This window comes from Bombina bombina, chromosome 3, assembly GCF_027579735.1.
Source record: "Bombina bombina isolate aBomBom1 chromosome 3, aBomBom1.pri, whole genome shotgun sequence".
In the NCBI taxonomy this organism is placed as follows: domain Eukaryota; kingdom Metazoa; phylum Chordata; class Amphibia; order Anura; family Bombinatoridae; genus Bombina; species Bombina bombina.
This window is the reverse complement of record NC_069501.1, coordinates 235,706,807-235,727,234: the sequence shown is the minus strand read 5'-3', so window position 1 is coordinate 235,727,234 and position 20,428 is coordinate 235,706,807. Positions and strand designations below refer to the sequence as shown.

Below are 20,428 nucleotides of genomic sequence, written 5' to 3'. Positions count from 1 at the left end.
TCAATAGATATCTATATTTAAATCTATGAACATTTAGATTTAGCAGCATAATCCTCTAGGTGATATCATTAGTATGTATTTACTGCATTAAGTATAATCATGCAGGAACACATCTATTTATAAGTGCAATTCTTCTTGGAAATCCCTCTGCTTGTCCAATGTAAAGGTACTGTCTTTATAGTGCAGTTTGAGTTAAAGTAAAATCTAATCTGTGTGTCCAGAGATGCTTTAGAGATTCCAATGGTCGTCATCCTTCTTCTGACTGCCTATAATCTCAACAAGCTTTTTAACATGTTTAGCAGTGAACGTCTTCTAGTACCGAGCTATGTCAACAACATGTGCTGGTGGCAGACCTCTGGAGGCAAAGCTGTAATTCAGGATGTCTCTCCTGGGGTCAGTACAGATGTTCAGGGGGCTTTGGATAAAGTCCTGCCTGAGTTACATGTTTCCATCTCAAATCTGAAGCAGGCACCTTGTGCGCAGAGTATTTGCCACAGCATCTCAGAAATATTTCAAGTAGTGGAGGAGGCATGGGTCATGCCAACTGTGGGCAGAGAAGTTGCCCAGGGGTTGTGTGAAGTCATCAGACTGGAAGGAGGGCTGGACCTTCTTCTTCAGCTACTTCAGGCAACTGATAATGAGGTGAAATACCAGGCCTGCCAGCTCCTGGAGCAGATTCTAGTTTCAGAGAACAGGTAATTTATAATACTTTACTTTCTGCAAAATATATCTTACATCCGTAACACATTAAAAGGTCTCACCACCTGCAAACCAGGGCTCCTGAACCTTAAAATTGTATATTTAAATGTATATTAAATACATTACAAACTGTTACCATGTTATATGGCAAATTGGCAGGTTTTACATTTTTTAAAATGTTATATCAGATCATAATGTGTTTGTTTTATTCTAATTTATTTAAATTCATCATAATGATAGTTCAATGATCCACAGTGACACACACACACACAATATGCACTAACATCCACATACATATGTAATGGCATTGGTTCTTACAAAATAAACACTCAGTGACACATGAATAAAAGAGGTGCCCACACACTTTACAAAAGTGTATAAACAGACACAGATACAGATATACACACACACATACACAGATACATATACACAGATACACACATACATATACACACATACACACAGATACACACACAAACACAAAAATGTACAGATATAGAAACACACAGATATGCACACACACAGATACACACACAAACGCAAAAATGTACAAGCAGATATAGATACACACAGATATGCACACACATACACACAGATACACACACAAACACAAAAATGTACAAACAGATATAGATACACACAGATATGCACACACACACAACACATACACACACAAACGCAAAAATTTACAAGCAGATATAGATACACACAGATATGCACACACACACACACACACAACACATACACACACAACACATACACACACACAACACAAAAATGTACAAGCAGATATAGATACACACAGATATGCACACACACAGATACAGACAGATACACACATGCAGTACATACACAACACACACACACACAGATACACACTCACGCACACACACACACAAAGTATATAGGGGTAGATTTATCATACCCCGGGTGGACATGATTCGCTATAGCAAATCATGTCCGCCCTGCATCTCTAAATGCTGACAGCATACGCTTAACTCGGAAGACTTGTGCAGAATAAGTAGCATCCGCTGCTTCATAAATGTACCCCAAAGTCTCTAGAGTCTCATCACTTACTTGTCTGCTGCAAAGTGGAAATGTCCAGCCCTGGAAAAATATCACTACAGTTTACCAGTTTACTGTCTATAACCTCTCTGCCTTTCTAGCTTATGTTATTATATGCAGCTGATTCATTCAAGTCTTACTTATTTCTCTATTCCTTAGTGAATTAACTGTATAGAAAAAAAGGAAATTGGCTTGAAAAAGTGTTAAATGAATTTTACCTATTTAATGTGGCTTAAAATACACTTTTAAGTGATACATCAACCCATAGTAATAGAAGATATAAACCCCATACATTTCGGCCCCAATGATTTAAAGATCTCTGGTCTGGCGAGATTCTATAAATTGCCTCGTCAGTATTATGAGGTCCTCAGGGATTTTTTTAATGGCTATTGTTACCTTGGAAACTGTATGTCATTAAGGGAGTTCATTAATATTCTTTATATAAAGGAGGGCACTTACTTTATAGAGCTCAGTAAAATAAGCTAAGGTTTTCTCTCTATATCAGCGAGTTTATGAAAATCAGGCCATTACAGGCAAGTGATGCAAATAGTCATGATGAGAGCACACCACAAGATTACAAGAATACACACAATCAGGCTAGCACAGATTTCTAACCACAAGTAGTGCTTCCATTACTTCATCATGAGTATTAGATCTTCAGGCAAAGCAGAAAGATATACAGACATTCCTCCCTACGATTTGTATTGTTTCTGTGTAGGTGAATTACTGAGGTTAGGAGAGAATTCTTATTGAATTAATAATGTATTGTGTTTGTTTTGTTCTGTACAATTTATATATAGATTCCATTAACATGTGTTTGCCTTAGTTAGTTAATAAGACAAAACCAGGGTAGAACAGCATGTTTGCTTCAGTATTGTATTTATAGAAGGTGTTTTTATATTCGCCCTTTTATCCATTATAACATAAGTATCTAGTTTGTATGTATTATAGATCAGGTGCATGAAGTGAATATTTAATTACATACACTCAGTGACAGACGGTTTTTGTGGCATGGTGCCTTACTGTGGAGACTGTATGGATGTGGATATAATGCTTTACTGGTAGAAGAATATATTTGCATTGGGTTGAGTTATGGTCAATTTAAGATTTACTCCAGTGGGTTTAGGAGGTTTGCATTTTCTGAAGGTCATAGTTAGATTGTTACACATGTAGGGGGAGATGTAGTTTTAGGCCATAGTATTTTGGGGTGTTGTTAAAGATAGCCAAATAAAGTCAACATGGCAAAATTGTCAAATATTTGGGGTCTCCATCATTCTCTACAAATTCCTCCCTAATTAAATGGACAATCCAGTCAAAATTTAAATGCACATAGATGAATTACATCTTTGAATAGAAACACATTTGCAATATATATATATATATATATATATATATATATATATATATATATATATATACATACATATACACACACAGTATATATTTATATACAGTATATATATACATATACACACACAGTATATATTTATATACTGTATATATATACATATACACACACAGAGTATATATATATATATATATATATATATATATATATATATATATATATACATATATACACACAGTATATATTTATATACAGTATATATATATACACACACAGTATATATTTATATACAGTATATATACATATACACGCACAGTATATATTTATATACAGTATATATATATATATACACACACAGTATATATTTATATACAGTATATATACATATACACACACAGTATATATTTATATACAGTATATATATATATATATATATACAAACACAGTATATATTTATATACAGTATATATACATATACACACACAGAGTATATATATATATATATACATATACACACACAGTATATATTTATATACAGTATATATATAAACATATACACACACAGTATATATTTATATACAGTATATATATATATACTGTATATATAGTATATATATTGGCAAAAATGCTTCTAGTAAAAGTTATCACTGTTTTAATGTTAGCTTTTTTCTGCACGTGCATGTAAAGCATAGCTATTCTAAGTGCACCAGCATTTTAAATCGTGCAGCTGCTCAGAGTGTCAGTGAAGCTTGTATCATGTCAGCAATTAACAAATTGAGGGCTAGATTACAAGTGCGGCGCTATCTTAACGTGCCCCCATAAAGGGGCTTAATGTAAACTGGGTACAAACTATTGTTTTTTGGCTTTAGTGAGTGCTGAAAATAACTTGCCGAAAATATTATTTTCTGTATAATTACTAAATATTCATATGTTTTATTAAATATGTGTGTCTTTTACTCATTTTGAAATATTTTGCATTTGACAATACTACTTGTAAAGGGCTTTACATAAGTAGAGGAAGCTGAAAACTTGAGTTCATTAACAGCAGCACACAGCAACTTGTAAGTCATTAACAGGCTTAATGTAAACTGGGCACAGTGGGCACAAATTATTGTTTTTTGGCTTTAGTGAGTACTGAAAATAACTTTCTATCATCAACATTTGGTGAGCGCAAAATGAAAATCTGTCAGCTTTGTAAACTGCTAGAGGTTTTTTTTTCTTTTGGCAGACATTTAAATGGCTATTGGCCAGACAAAATTTCTTAACACCATCAATGTAAGCCTGGCCATAACATGAAAAATGTCAAGAGCTAATATGATGAATTTGCAACACGAAGTAAGTATAAAAGGACCAATGAATACAGTAGATTTGCATAAACAACAAATACATAATAAAAATACGTATAATAGCACTAAAGGGTAGATTAATTAACTGCTGGGCGGATATGATTCTGGTGAAATGCTTGTGCAATGCCGCCCCCTGCACATTCGCGCCAATCTAACCCTAAGGGGCCGATTTACTAAAGTGTGGACAGACATGATACGATGTAGCATACGCTGTCGGCATTTATCATTGCACAAGCAGTTCTGGTAAACTGATTGTGCAAAGTCGCTCCCTGCAGATTTGCGGCCAAGCAGGGGGTGTCAGTCAGCCCGATCATATAGGATCGTGCGGATCGAAGACCGCAGCCTCAGAGGTAGCGGACAAGTTATGGAGCAGCGGTCTTTAGACTGCTGCTTCATAACTGCTGTTTCCGGCGAGCCTGAAGGCTTGCGCGGAAACAGGGGCATCAAACGCCATTCGGAGCTTGATAATTCAGCCCCGTAGACTGAACTTCAAATGAGAAGTAGATTTTTTTTGGACAAATTTCAAAGGTATGTCTATTTCCACTCTGCCTGTATCATGTGACAGCCATCAGCCAATCATAAATGCATATACGTATATTCTGTGAATTCTTGCACATGCTCAGTAGGAGCTGGTGACTCAAAAAGTGTAAATATAAAAAAACGGTGCACATTTGGTTAATGGAAGTAAATTGTAATGTTGTTTAAAATGCCATGCTCAATCTGACTCATGAAAGTTAAATTTTTTAAGATTGTAAATCTTACAGTGATGGCCCATCATTGTATTATATTTTCAGAATTATAAATAATAAAGAAAATGGTAATAATTCAGCTTTGACTAAATAACATCTACAAATCTAAATACTCAAATTTATAGACAATAGTTTCTTATGACTAGACTAGATGCCTCTTTTCATTCACAAGGTATAAAACCAATACATGACTGAGGCCTGGTGTAATATACTTAAAATAATAAGGCCTTTATTTAAAGAAATATAAACTGTCTGTTTCATTTTAATATGTATTATTTTTCATTTTTAAATGATTTTACCTTTTATTTAGTTTTTAACCTTATTTGTGCATAGTACATTACTTTCTTTTACAGCCCCACAAGGGGGCAGGGTCTATACAGGAAGGCATATATTGATGTTATAAATATTCAAGAGCAACTTTAGCTGGCTTATTGTTCCCAGTGAATGCTAGAGAAACAGGAAGCCAGTTGCTTGCTCATGCTCAGAAAAGGCAGAATGCTACTTAAGTTCTCAGCATGGCAGCTACCTTATTTCACTCTAGGCAGTGGCTACACTGAGCATTTCTAATGGCTAATTAAGAAGTACGTTCTCTGCTGTTTTTTTAACACAATATGTTTATTTTAATGTGTCCTTTGATTTAACATACACACACACACACACACACACACACACACACACACACACATATATATATATATAGATATATATATATATATATATATATATATATATATTTAGATTTATATACAGGGAGTGCAGAATTATTAGGCAAGTTGTATTTTTGAGGATTAATTTTATTATTGAACAACAACCATGTTCTCAATGAACCCAAAAAACTCATTAATATCAAAGCTGAATAGTTTTGGAAGTAGTTTTTAGTTTGTTTTTAGTTATAGCTATTTTAGGGGTATATCTGTGTGTGCAGGTGACTATTACTGTGCATAATTATTAGGCAACTTAACAAAAAACAAATATATACCCATTTCAATTATTTATTTTTACCAGTGAAACCAATATAACATCTCAACATTCACAAATATACATTTCTGACATTCAAAAACAAAACAAAAACAAATCAGTGACCAATATAGCCACCTTTCTTTGCAAGGACACTCAAAAGCCTGCCATCCATGGATTCTGTCAGTGTTTTGATCTGTTCACCATCAACATTGCGTGCAGCAGCAACCACAGCCTCCCAGACACTGTTCAGAGAGGTGTACTGTTTTCCCTCCTTGTAAATCTCACATTTGATGAAGGACCACAGGTTCTCAATGGGGTTCAGATCAGGTGAACAAGGAGGCCATGTCATTAGATTTTCTTCTTTTATACCCTTTCTTGCCAGCCACACTGTGGAGTACTTGGACGCATGTGATGGAGCATTGTCCTGCATGAAATCATGTTTTTCTTGAAGGATGCAGACTTCTTCCTGTACCACTGCTTGAAGAAGGTGTCTTCCAGAAACTGGCAGTAGGACTGGGAGTTGAGCTTGACTCCATCCTCAACCCGAAAAGGCCCCACAAGCTCATCTTTGATTATACCAGCCCAAACCAGTACTCCACCTCCACCTTGCTGGCGTCTGAGTCGGACTGGAGCTCTCTGCCCTTTACCAATCCAGCCACGGGCCCATCCATCTGGCCCATCAAGACTCACTCTTATTTCATCAGTCCATAAAACCTTAGAAAAATCAGTCTTGAGATATTTCTTGGCCCAGTCTTGACGTTTCAGCTTGTGTGTCTTGTTCAGTGGTGGTCGTCTTTCAGCCTTTCTTACCTTGGCCATGTCTCTGAGTATTGCACACCTTGTGCTTTTGGGCACTCCAGTGATGTTGCAGCTCTGAAATATGGCCAAACTGGTGGCAAGTGGCATCTTGGCAGCTGCACGCTTGACTTTTCTCAGTTCATGGGCAGTTATTTTGCGCCTTGGTTTTTCCACACGCTTCTTCCGACCCTGTTGACTATTTTGAATGAAACGCTTGATTGTTCAATGATCACGCTTCAGAAGCTTTGCAATTTTAAGAGTGCTGCATCCCTCTGCAAGATATCTCACTATTTTTGACTTTTCTGAGCCTGTCAAGTCCTTCTTTTGACCCATTTTGCCAAAGGAAAGGAAGTTGCCTAATAATTATGCACACCTGATATAGGGTGTTGATGTCATTAGACCACACCCCTTCTCATTACAGAGATGCACATCACCTAATATGCTTAATTGGTAGTAGGCTTTCGAGCCTATACAGCTTGGAGTAAGACAACATGCATAAAGAGGATGATGTGGACAAAATACTCATTTGCCTAATAATTCTGCACTCCCTGTATTGTGTGTGTATGTATATCTATATATATATATATCTATATATATCTATATATATTGTTACGGTTACCCTTAGTCTCGCTGAGAGATGGACCGCTTAGTAGCCTGGATCCCTATTGCTAAAGAGGGGAGAAGCTGCTTTCCATAGTATTCTATATGAGTCTCGCAAATATAGAATAATTTCCCTTAGCTGCAGTACAGCTAGGATACCCTTCTGCCCACAAAAACGAGTCAACGCTGCGATTGAGGGTCAAACAAGAACTCAGGACTGGGATGCCCAGCCTGCTTTTTTTATTAAGGTTACATGCACACAGGGCACTCCCAGGGGGAGAGGGGGGGGAAGCACAAAATCCCCCATCACACATTTAGATAGAGAGCACTGTCCTTTGACAGGCCACAATAGGATTACAGTACTTAAGATAACAAGTTTACAAGTTCATCTTATCAATTAGCAGTCTGGCTCCAGAGGTGATTAGACAATAGTTTCTAAAAGCTGAAAAAAAAGAGTTAACTCTTTATGAAATGATACTTGTTACGGTTTTCTTGGAGCCCTTCTTAGGCGCTGGCTTGCTGGTTCAGGCATTGCTGCTGGGAAATAAGCTCTTCACAACAAAATAACTAATGCTTCTGTAACAGTGCTCCCTTTCTGTGGAACACTCTGGCAGACACGGTCTGACCCCTTTTCGGGGCAGACTAAGGCTGTCCAGACTGCTGGTTATGCGGGGCTGAGGTCGGTTTGTCTGGACAACCCGTCGGCGTTGCCATTCTGTTTCCCAGGTCTGTAAGTAATGGTGAAATTGAAGGGTTGCAACGATAAGCTCCAACGTAATAGCCTGCCGTTATCTCCAGAGACCCGGTTCAGCCACACCAACGGGTTATGGTCGGTGACCAGAGTGAACTCCTGACCATATAAATAGGGAGTCAATTTCTTTAATGCCCACACCAAAGCCAAACACTCCTTTTCGACCGCTGCATAGCTGACTTCGCGGGGCAGGAGCTTCCGGCTGATGTAGGCAACTGGATGCTCCCCTCCATCTTCGCCTACTTGGCTGAGGACGGCTCCCAGCCCAAACATGGAAGCATCTGTATGGACGATAAAACGTTTGTTAAGGGCTGGGGCCGCCAAGACAGGAGCGTTAATTAGAGCATTTTTGAGAGCCTGGAAAGCCGTTTCACAGTGGGGAGACCACAGGACCTGTCGAGGTAAGTTCTTTTTGGTCAAGTCAGTCAGGGGTTTGGCAAGTGTGCTGTAGTCTGGTACGAACCGTCTATAGTACCCTGCCGTGCCCAGGAAGGCTAGGACCTGAGTCTTAGTGATGGGGGTGGGCCAATTGGCGACAGCTTCTATTTTGGCCGGCTCTGGTCGCTGCTTTCCACACCCCACCCGGTGACCCAGGTACTGTACCTCGGCCATCCCAAAGTGGCATTTTTCTGGCTTCAGAGTCAGGCCAGCAGCCCGGATCTGATCCAGAACCATTCCCACATGAGCTAAGTGGTCCTCCCAGGACTCACTGTGGATCGCTATGTCGTCCAGGTAGGCGCAAGCAAAACTCTGGAAGCCATCCAGGAGCCTATCCACCAAGCGCTGGAATGTAGCTGGGGCATTCTTCATCCCAAACGGCATTACCCTAAACTGATATAAGCCGAATGGAGTGACGAATGCCGACTTGGGGATAGCCTCCGGGGCCAGGGGAATCTGCCAGTAACCTTTGCAGAGGTCAATAGTGGTCAGGTAATTTCCCCTGGCTATACGATCGAGTAGCTCGTCTACCCTGGGCATAGGGTAAGCGTCCGTCACGGTCTTTTCATTGAGCCTCCGATAGTCTACGCAGAACCGGGTGGTCCCATCTTTCTTGGGCACCAAGACAACTGGGGAGGCCCAGGGACTATCGGAGGGCTCAATTACCCTGAGCTGGAGCATCTCATCGATCTCCTTCTTCATTCCTGTCCTAACTGCTTCGGGGATTCGGTACGGAGCCTGGCGCAAGGGAGCTTGTCCCGGAGTATCTACCTGGTGGGTGGTTAAAGTAGTGTACCCTGGCTTCGGGGAGAAGGTGAGGTGTTTGGACTGGAGGAGTTGGTTGAGCTGCTCCCTTTCAGTGGGGCTAAGTCGGTCCCCTATCTGAACCTGCGCCACTATACCTGTGGGGAGGCTCTTTTCTAATAGGTCTGGAATGGGTAAACTGTCGGGGTCTTCCTGAGGGGAACAACATACGGCCGTCACGTTCTCTGGTCGCTCAAAATATTCCTTGAGCATGTTTACATGGAATGTCTTTCTAAGATTGTTGTCGTGGCAGCTAGCTATCACATAAGTGGTGTCTCCCCTTTTCTCTACGATCTGGTAGGGACCCTGCCAGGACGCCTGCAATTTGTCTGTCTTCACCGGCTTAAGTACTAACACCTTTTGTCCTATGGTGAAGATTCTCTTTCGGGCCCCCCGATCGTACCATACTTTCTGTCTTCTCTGGGCCAACTGGAGATTAGCCCGCACGGATTTGGCTAATTGCTCCATTCGGTCCCTGAGTTCCAGCACGTATGGCACAATTGGGACACCGTCAGCCTCCATCTCTCCCTCCCAGTGCTCCCGGATCAGGTTTAGGGGTCCCCGTACCTTTCTTCCGTAGAGCAACTCGAAGGGAGAGAACCCTGTCGTTTCCTGGGGCACCTCCCGATAAGCAAATAGGAGGTGCGGCAGGAAGCGTTCCCAGTCTCGGTATTCCTGAGTGAACGTCTTGAGCATTTGCTTGAGGGTCCCATTGAACCTCTCACACAGCCCGTTCGTCTGGGGGTGGTATGGGGAGCTCAGGAGGGACTTAATTTTGCAAACCTGCCAGAGTTGTTGGGTCAATTCAGCCGTAAATTGGGTGCCTCGGTCGGATAGGATTTCTTTTGGAAATCCTACCCGGGAGAACACCTGTACTAGTGCATTCGCTACCGTATCCGCTTGTATGTTGGATAGGGCGACAGCCTCTGGGTACCTGGTAGCGTAGTCCACTACGGTAAGAATGTATCGCTTACCGGAGGGACTAGGGGTAGCCAGTGGTCCCACTAGGTCAATAGCAACCCGGCTGAAGGGTTCCTCTACAATGGGCATATTTACTAGCTGGGCTTTAGGGTGATCGCCTCGCCTTCCTACTCGTTGACACACATCGCAGGTGTTACAGTAAGTTCTAACGTCAGCGTGCACCCCTGGCCAAAAGAACGTGTGAGTAATGCGGTGTAGGGTACGGGTAACGGCTAGGTGGCCTGCTAAGGGGATGTCGTGGCCTATTTTGAGGATTTCTTGACGGTATTTGTGGGGCACTACCAGCTGTCGCCTACGCTGTCCCCTTTTCTCTGTCCAGCGGTATAGTTTCCCTTTTTCCCATAAGAATGTTTCGTTATCTGCCCCGCCCCCTCCGGTCTCTGCTCGTTCCCGGTACTTTTGTAAGGTCGGGTCAGTCTTAGACTCTGCCTCGAAAGCATCTGGGGTGTCCCAGGGTATGGGGCCTAACCTGTCAGGCAAGGTCGGGGTAGGTCTTACCTGTGTCTCCCGCACTGGTGAGAGCTCTCGCTCCGTCCGGGCTTGGGCCCGTGTAGTCACTGGGTCCGCCTCGTTGTTGCATACTGGAGCATAGGCAGAAGTCATGGGGCCCAAATCGTTGCCCAGTAGTACTTCGGCAGGTAAATTATCCATTAGGCCCACGTTCACAGCCCCCTTTCCCGCTCCCCAATCAAGATGCACTTTAGCTGTTGGAATTTTGTACACATCCCCCCCCCGCCACTCTAACGGCCACAGTCTGTCTGGATCGCTTGTGCTCTGGCACCAAATGACTCTGTACCAGCGTGATAGTAGCCCCTGTGTCTCGCAATCCCTCGGTAGATCGCCCCTCGAGCCATACCCTCTGCCGATGGTGCTGGCGGTTATCTGAGGCAGCATATACAGGGTCTGCCTTGTGAAGCGGCCCCACATATCCCTCCATAGGGGCCTCTTGTTTAACACAGAGGGCCCGGGCCGGACGATAGGACCCAGAAGGGTAATTGTAATTCCTGGGTGTCTGGTGCGTATTAAGGGGGCAGCTAGCCATGAAATGCCCTGGTTGCTTGCATCGGTGGCAAGTCGGTCTGGGACGCTCAGAGCTGTTATTGGGTGGTCCTGAGTGTCGGACGGGCCCTGTGGGCACCGGGGCTCGGAATTCAGCACGAGGGGGTGCACGGTAAACCTCTCTGGGTTCGACCCGTGCTGGAGCTCGGTAGTTCATGGGTTCGTGAAGACGGGAGTCATAATGTTCATCGGCCAATTTGGCTGCTTCTTCTAAGGTAGAAGGCCGCCTGTCTCGCAGCCATTCCTTCCCTTGCTGTTCCATGCCATTATAAAAATGTTCTAAGAGAAACAATTGTAAAATTTCCTCCCCAGTCACCGCTTTACTTCCGCTCAGCCAGTGATTTGCCGCTCTCCGCATTCGGTGCGCCCATTCCATATGGGTATCGTTAGGCTTCTTTTCCGTGCCCCGAAACTGTCGGCGATACGTGTCCGGAGTTACAGCGTACCGTCGCAACAGTGTCTCCTTAACTAGCTCATACTGTGTCACTTCCTCAGCACCCAGAGTACGAAAGGCTTCCAGGGCTCGCCCGGATAGTTTCCCAGACAATATCGTGGGCCACTCTCTGTTGGGAATCTGGTGCAGGGCACATTGCCTTTCGAAGTCCGCCAAATATTCATCAATCCCTGTCTCGCTCTCTAGGAAGGGTCGAAATGCTGCATAGGGTATCTTGGGCCTCCCAGCATTTTCGACAGGGATGATTACCTGCGGGGCTTCAGCATTGCGGTGTGCGTTCGCTAGGTTGAGTTCCTGGGCTCGAGTCTCTCGTATATCCTCGTCCGCCTCCGCCATCAACTGCTGTACCAATTCCATGGAGGGGTTCGGCCCGTATAATGAGAGCCTTTCCCGAACAATCCTGGTTTTTTCGTCACTAATCGTGGTCGGTGTTTCCGCCATTGTGAAGCTCTGATCCAGTTCGGCCAATTCTGCGATCAGCTCTCTCCTCGGCCGGTTGCTGGCGTACCCCCCTCTGCTTTCAAGTAAATCTTTTAGGGTTGTACGCTTCAATTTTTCGTAAGCGCTCTCCATCCGTTCTGTACCTCTCCTAGGAAATCCAGGAAAATCCCGCCGCTGCCGCCAAATGTTACGGTTACCCTTAGTCTCGCTGAGAGATGGACCGCTTAGTAGCCTGGATCCCTATTGCTAAAGAGGGGAGAAGCTGCTTTCCATAGTATTCTATATGAGTCTCGCAAATATAGAATAATTTCCCTTAGCTGCAGTACAGCTAGGATACCCTTCTGCCCACAAAAACGAGTCAACGCTGCGATTGAGGGTCAAACAAGAACTCAGGACTGGGATGCCCAGCCTGCTTTTTTTATTAAGGTTACATGCACACAGGGCACTCCCAGGGGGAGAGGGGGGGGGAAGCACAAAATCCCCCATCACACATTTAGATAGAGAGCACTGTCCTTTGACAGGCCACAATAGGATTACAGTACTTAAGATAACAAGTTTACAAGTTCATCTTATCAATTAGCAGTCTGGCTCCAGAGGTGATTAGACAATAGTTTCTAAAAGCTGAAAAAAAAGAGTTAACTCTTTATGAAATGATACTTGTTACGGTTTTCTTGGAGCCCTTCTTAGGCGCTGGCTTGCTGGTTCAGGCATTGCTGCTGGGAAATAAGCTCTTCACAACAAAATAACTAATGCTTCTGTAACATATATATATATATATATATATATATATATATATTTATGGTGGGGGGGGTTTACTAAAGGAGCACTGTTTCATGTCCCTTTAATAAAGCAAAACAAAAGAATGATTTAAAAGGAAAAAGGTCAGCAGTAGAAGAAAATGAGTTAGGGCCAGATTACGAGTGGAGCACAAACAGATTGCGTGCAAGTGATATCAGGTTTCGTATTGCGCGCAGGTTAAATTGCGCCGGTATTACAAGTTGTAAGTAAATGCGATCGCTTGAGGGCAATTCAAGCTAACGCTTGTTGGGTTAGTGTGTCTTCAGAGCAAGGCCGGATTGGCCTACCAGGATACCAGGAGATTTCCCGGTGGGCTGCAGCAGCTGGGGCTGGAAAGCAATAATTTAAAGGGGTGATTAATGGATGTAATTGGGTTGTAGGTTGCCTATAAAACAATAATCTGGCACTTTTTTTAATACCAAATAATATAATATAATTCTAAAAATAAATATTGGGGGAAGGAGTATCCCAGTAATCTCCTTTGAGAAAAATGGGGAGGGCGCATTATACTGAGTCAATGGAAAATAGGACTGGCCCCCAAATTTTCCAGGGCTGCTTTTAATTCCCAATCCAGCCTTGCTTCAGAGCTGTGGTTACCTGTTTTACGAAACAAAAAAGTCTCACAAAACACATCAAAAATACAAAGTAAAGTAACACTTATAAAAACACCATCTAATAATTATTTCTAAAAATATTGCACACAAGTTATAAGGGCTCAAAGAGATGAGGTTTCAGGTGTTAGGGAAAAAAAGGCAAGTAAAGGGCTAACATTGAGATAAATACATACACATGTCTAAAGCTGTATATGTATGTATGTATATATCAATGGCTATATATGTGTACAGATGTATTTATGTATTTACATGTGTATTTATGTATTTACAGACATATATACACATATAAACACATAAATACATATGTATACATATATAGACATATATATATATTTATGCAATATTCCTGTTTAATAAAGGTTTTAACTATGTATTTACTGTAAATATTTCACATTCCAATGTTCTGTACATAGCAGAATATGTTCTAAGTATTTGTAAATAGATATTCCTATATACAGTATATCTGTATATATCTATACCTATACTGTATATAATAAGGTGTGTGTATATATATATATATATATATATATATATTTATATATGGAGGTAGATATATATTGTACCAAAATACCATCATATATATATATATATATATATATATATATATATATATATATATATATATATATATATAGAAATATGTATTTATGAATAAATAGAACATATTCTTCCATGTGCAGAACATTGGAATGTGAAATATTCATATTTTCATGTCAGGTTATCACACATGAGAATGGAGTTGAGTGTTAGTTTTTTTAATGCTTTTTTTGTTCTATTGACTTCTATGGTGGAATAGGTTATTGCACAATTGATATTGTAAGTTCGGCTTTTTGCCAGCGTCGGGTTAGTGTCAGAGCGATAACTTTTAACTTTCAAATCATAATACCAGTGCAACCCAACGCGTGCAAAACGTTTGCTCCAAGCATAGTTAGCGCTCTAGCGAAAGCTCTAAATAGCGCTCCACTCGTTATCTGGCTCTTAATTGGAAAAAGGAAGCTTGATGTAATACACTAAGCCATCATTTAAGTTGTACAAAAATGTAATTGTTTTTCGAATTCATATTAAATATAGAGGATTGTAAGATAGACTTTATGTAGAAAAAAAATCCAGCCTCATTTTCTGCTTTATTTTAAACCAAGCCTTTATTTCATCTTACTGCATTGAGGTCCAAGATTAAAATAGGACATTTTATAAGCTGTATCATGTTAAAGAGGCCTTGTTTGCACATTTAGTACATGCCTGCTTGAAGAGGGTGTTGTGTTTTGTTGTTTGTTTCTACGTCAGCATATTCTGCAGCACTGGGAAGCACATTATTATGGCAAGCTAATACAAATAGCTTTCGCTGATCTCCTTCAGTCATTACAGGAATACCCAATAGATATAATGAATAAACATGTTTGTAGTCCTGTTTACTCTCAGCAGTTTTACTATATTCTGATATTTGGTTCTATTAGATCATTTGTGCTGGAACTAATTATATTTGTGTGCATTTATAGGAAGAATGTGTTGGCTGCACACAGCTTAAGAGGGCAGGCAAATATTACACATAATATTCAAACATTGCTTAGTATTGTGCAACCTCTATTATTGATTTCCCCTTGTATCTCGGGAAGCTGTATGTTCAAAGGTACAGTGTGTCCTGAGCTAGTAAGGCAGGCAGCCAGTCTCTCATCCTCTTTACTGTCCTTGAAATAGCTAAAGCATATGTCCCACAGCACTGAAAAACAATAAAGGCATCTTCCATTAGAAAACCATATTTTTGGTAAATTAACTGTGAATCTTAAGTAATTACTTTTAAATGTGATACTCTGGTACATAGAACAAATATAGAACAATGCGTACTCATAAAGTTTTGATACAGTGAAGTTTTATATATTTAGTGGTATTTTTTTTTAATTGAGACTGATTATTTACACTCTTCTCAGATATCCCTTTAAATGTAACTGCCTGCAACTACAGTCTAAACCAGGGATGGCCAACCGGTAGCCCATGTGCCAGATGCGGCCCTCTCTACTAGTTTTTGTGTCAGCCAAGAAAAAGCAGAATTAAGAATCTATTCCATTGTTTTTGTAGCCCCAGAAATAATGAACTGAAATGTGAATATGGAGATATCTGGTGAGCCCTGTGGAGAGGGAGAACAGCAGACAAAGGGTACCCTACACCCGTACCTAAATCTGGCCTATGCCACTGGACATTTTTTTTTTCTTCCCAGGCTAGCGTGTCTACTAATAGAGCTGAAGTGTTTGTTCTAATGAGCCAGAGCAAATTAACACTGCAGTGTCAGTTGTGCACAAGCATGCAACATTGTATATTATAAAATACACATATAAACGCATAAATACATATGTATACATATATAGATGTTATACTATCCCCCCCCCCCCCACACACACACACACACAGAACCCTGGTGTCATATTTTGTAGGATTAGGGAGTCCACAATATGTTGCTCTAAAATACTTCTCTAACTAGAAACTGATATTCATGGGCCAACACTGTAACAGCTCAGTCCAGACTTGGCTACCTGTCTTATAGTACTGGAAAGGTATTATATTGCTCTCTGCTCTCAAGAGGAGTCTGATTGTGACTGGGGTATACAGGGAATTTATAGTGGGTTATGAGCTCATCTGGGAAAACATTTGGATATTAGGTTGTTGTTTGGCCTTTCTATTATGTACACTCTAATTAGACTGACACTAGACTGTAACACTTCTACGTTCTTTCATAATGTATTTGACTTTCAAAATCAAGTCACATCTTAGCAAACTTGATTCTTTAATGCCTTGTATGGAGGTTATTGATAATGTGTTCTGCCTGACCATATTTTATGGGACTATTACAAATTGGTAGTCTACCAACTATTGTGATCTATTAGTTTTTTTTTAGTTTTTTTTAATTATTACTGTTCATTCTCACACAATTATCAACAGCATTATTATTATAATTATTCTTATTATTTTGTGTGATATTTGCAGTTATTAACACACTAAATCTGATGTTTTTACTTCTCCATTGTTTATTTTTTATGTTTTAATTAATAACTTTCTTTGATTTATTGCCCAACTATAGAGATCGTATAGCACGAGTTGGTCTGGGAGTGATCCTGAATACTGCAAAAGAAAGGGATGACCCTCAGCTTGCCCGAAGCCTTTCAGGTGTTCTGGAGCATATGTTTAAACACACTGAAGAGACCTGTCATCAGCTCATCTGTGATGGAGGCCTGGACGCTATTCTCTTTTGGTGCCGCTGGACTAACCCAGTTGTTCTGCGGCATTGTGCAGTGGCTCTGGCAAACTGTGCTATGTACGGTGGACCATCTAACCAGCGTCTGATGATTGAGAAAAGGGCAGCCGAGTGGCTATTTCCTCTTGTCTTTTCAGAAGAAGATAGATTGATTAGGTTCCATGCTTGTCTTGCTATAACTGTGCTGGCTACAAACAAAGAAATTGAAAAAGAGGTGGAACGATCTGGCACATTAGCATTAGTAGAACCTTTCATCTCTTCCTTGGATCCTCAGGAATTTGCTCGTTCTCTTTTAGACAGCAGTGACAACACTCAGGGCAGAACTGCAGGTGATCTACAGCGCCTTGTGCCCCTGCTGGACAGCTCCCGCCTAGAGGCGCAATGCATTGCTGCCTTCTATCTATGTGTAGAAGCAGCTATCAAATCCCAACAGAAGAATACAAAGGTAAGCAAGATCTCCCCACCAGAACTCAGCAAGTATCCTGCTGAAACTGAAAAATTATAAGAACACAATAAAATACAAGTAAAAAGGGAAAATAATAGCAAAAAGCTAAATTGGCTCAAATTGATTGCAGCAATACACAGTTATAAGTATTATTTTAGTTGAAAAATAAAATGTAAAAAACAATCCCAATGGTTATAAGCTAAATGTGATGCAAATATTTAACCTCACAGATTCCTCTTGACTTTGGTGCTCATATTTTTTTCTAGGTAAGATGACTTTACTAGCTTTTATATAGAAAAGAAAGGCTGGCCCACAACATACAGAGAAACTTTCCAAAATGTTGGAATCTTAATTGGACCCCATAATCACAAATCAAATTCATATTATATATAAGCATGGTGTATAAAACTTTAATAAAGTGAAGGATATGCATAACAAATCTGTAAAATAGAAAAAGGTATACTTAATACAGCACCAGTCTCAGTTACTATGACATGGCTTTGCTCCAGATGTGATATTAAATTGATAAAATAATTACAATTTTGATTAAATAATCATTCTGTATTACCAGTTTGCTTATATTTAGGGCAAATTATACCATTCCTGCAGGCAGATAGGTTTGCAAGCAGTGAACCTGTCCGCCTGCAATTGCCGCTTGAGATGTTGCAATGCCGCCTAATCGCAACCAATGGCGCTAGAAGGGGAATGTCACTCACCCCGAACAAGCAATTGTCAGGGTGATGGATCTCACCACCTCTGAAGTTTCTGCTTCTTAAATATGTGGCAGCAGGCTTACTTGTGCAAACCTGCTACACATAGCCCAAAAAACTGCGACTGCCGCTTATTAAATCTAGCCCTTAATAATGTGAATGTAGGAGACAGCCCTGCCACTTGTACTAATCAGGCCAGACACCAGTGTAAACATGAAGATATTAAGGGGCCGATTTATCAAGCTCCGTATGGAGCTTGATGCCCCTTGTGGCTCGCCGGAAACAGAAGTTATGAAGCAGCGGTCTAAAGACCCCTGCTCCATAACTTGTCCACCTTCTCCGAGGCCGCGGACAGAAATCAACCCGATCGGGTAGATTGCCACCCCCTGCTAGCAGCCGATTGACTGCTGGTGCAATGATAAATGCCTATGCTGTCGGCATTTATCGATATGAAGTGGACATGATACGCTACATTGTATCATGTCCACTCGCACTATATTAAATATACCCCTAAATGTAAATTATATAGAACATGCAGAGCAAGACTATATGATACTAAAATACATATCTATATGATTTATCCTGGTAAAGCAAACTATTTCTAGAAAGACAACATAAATAAATTGTAATACTACCTGTCATAATATAAGTCATCTATCTATCTGTCTATCTATCTATCTATCTATCTATCTATCTATTTATGTATCTGTCTATATATATCTATCTAGGTGATCCCTTGAGACTCTCAGTTCCTTGATTTTTAGGGAGTATCAGGATAAAAAAACGTCCTAAAAATACTTTTGAAATCCTTTCTATATTAAATTTAAAAGAGTATATAAACTAATAGTAATACTAATACCAGGCCCGGGCTGACTGTAGGGCATACAGGGCATTTGTTCCGTGGGCTGGGGCCAGTTGTGGGCTTGTGCTGGTTATCTTAGCCCTGATCAGTGCCAGCCTTGCCTGCCTCTCACTGCCTTCCTGTGTCAGTGAGCCAGGACCCAACTCTTACCCCTTTCCTGAAGTTGGTCCAAAGATGTGTCCTGCCCCCCACTATTACATCAAAATGATCCTCCTCACAATGGTGTACCTGTGTAATGCCCTTTGGGTAGCATCAATTCTACAGGGGTCTCAGAGGTCTTAACTTCTGGCCCTTTAGTCAGTAGTGGCATAGCTACAGGGTGGCCCAGTGGTGCCTGGGCTCCAACTATAATATGCCTGGCCCCTCTGTGTGCCCCCCAGCAAAAGAGAGCTTACAGTATATGGGAAGTGCATTAATTTGCCTTTATGGTGACAGGATTTCTAAGATGGTCACCTCAGTATTGTACAGAAAAACCTGCAACCATATTTGTACAGGAAGGCTGTGCAAGTGAATATTCATTCTCTGGTGTAGACTAAAGGGCAATAAAGATAGTAATAAAGTGGATGCCTGGGGTACTTTGTGTGTGCATTGGGTGCCTTGTATTTTTTTTAGCTTGCATATCACTTTGTACTTATTTTTATCATTTGACAGTAATAGAAAATACAGTGACGTAAGGGTGTAATAAACTTTAAATGTTTATGTAAATCAAACGAGTACATTATACTTGTCTGTTTTGGGGTATGGTTAAATAGCAATAGGGGGGATGAGTGAGCTGCTGTGCCTTAAAATGACCAGGCCTATATTTGGTCCCAGTCCAGCCCTGACTAAAGCCAACATCCAGAGTAGGTAGGTGTCATTCCTGGGCTTGATTGCAATAACATATATGTATCTGTGTGTGTATATATAAATAAAATATATATACATATATATATACACACACAATTTTGCTTTTCTTCACCCACTGGTCTTGGCTTTGCTTTATTGCAACCTTAAAACAACCTTCACACAGATTGTGGTTGAGAAGATCTTCTGGGAATTAAACTGAAATCTTTCAACATATGACAGTGTTTCTTGCACTTCTTTCAACATTTGTTATTCATTAAACCTCCATACTATTTTATTTTGAATCCTAGCATTCTTGTTTGTTTTCTCCCCTTACCGTTATATAAATAAACCATGAGAGGGATCTTTCACAGCTTTTCACATCTGTGTTATCACTGAAGGTTATTTGCTATGTGCTTTATCACTTGATATACATCTTG

The 20,428-nt window shown here is 40.7% G+C and overlaps 1 protein-coding gene across 1 annotated transcript in view; it reads left to right on the top strand.

The window, feature by feature from the left end:
• The first annotated feature begins 240 nt into the window (after positions 1-240).
• Positions 241-20,428, top strand: part of SARM1 (sterile alpha and TIR motif containing 1) — a 59,268-nt gene continuing 39,080 nt past the window's right edge. Inside the window, exons 1-2 of the mRNA XM_053705230.1 lie at positions 241-695; positions 16,976-17,594. Coding sequence (XP_053561205.1) covers positions 241-695; positions 16,976-17,594 — 1,074 coding nt within the window. The remainder of the gene's footprint in view (positions 696-16,975; positions 17,595-20,428) is intronic.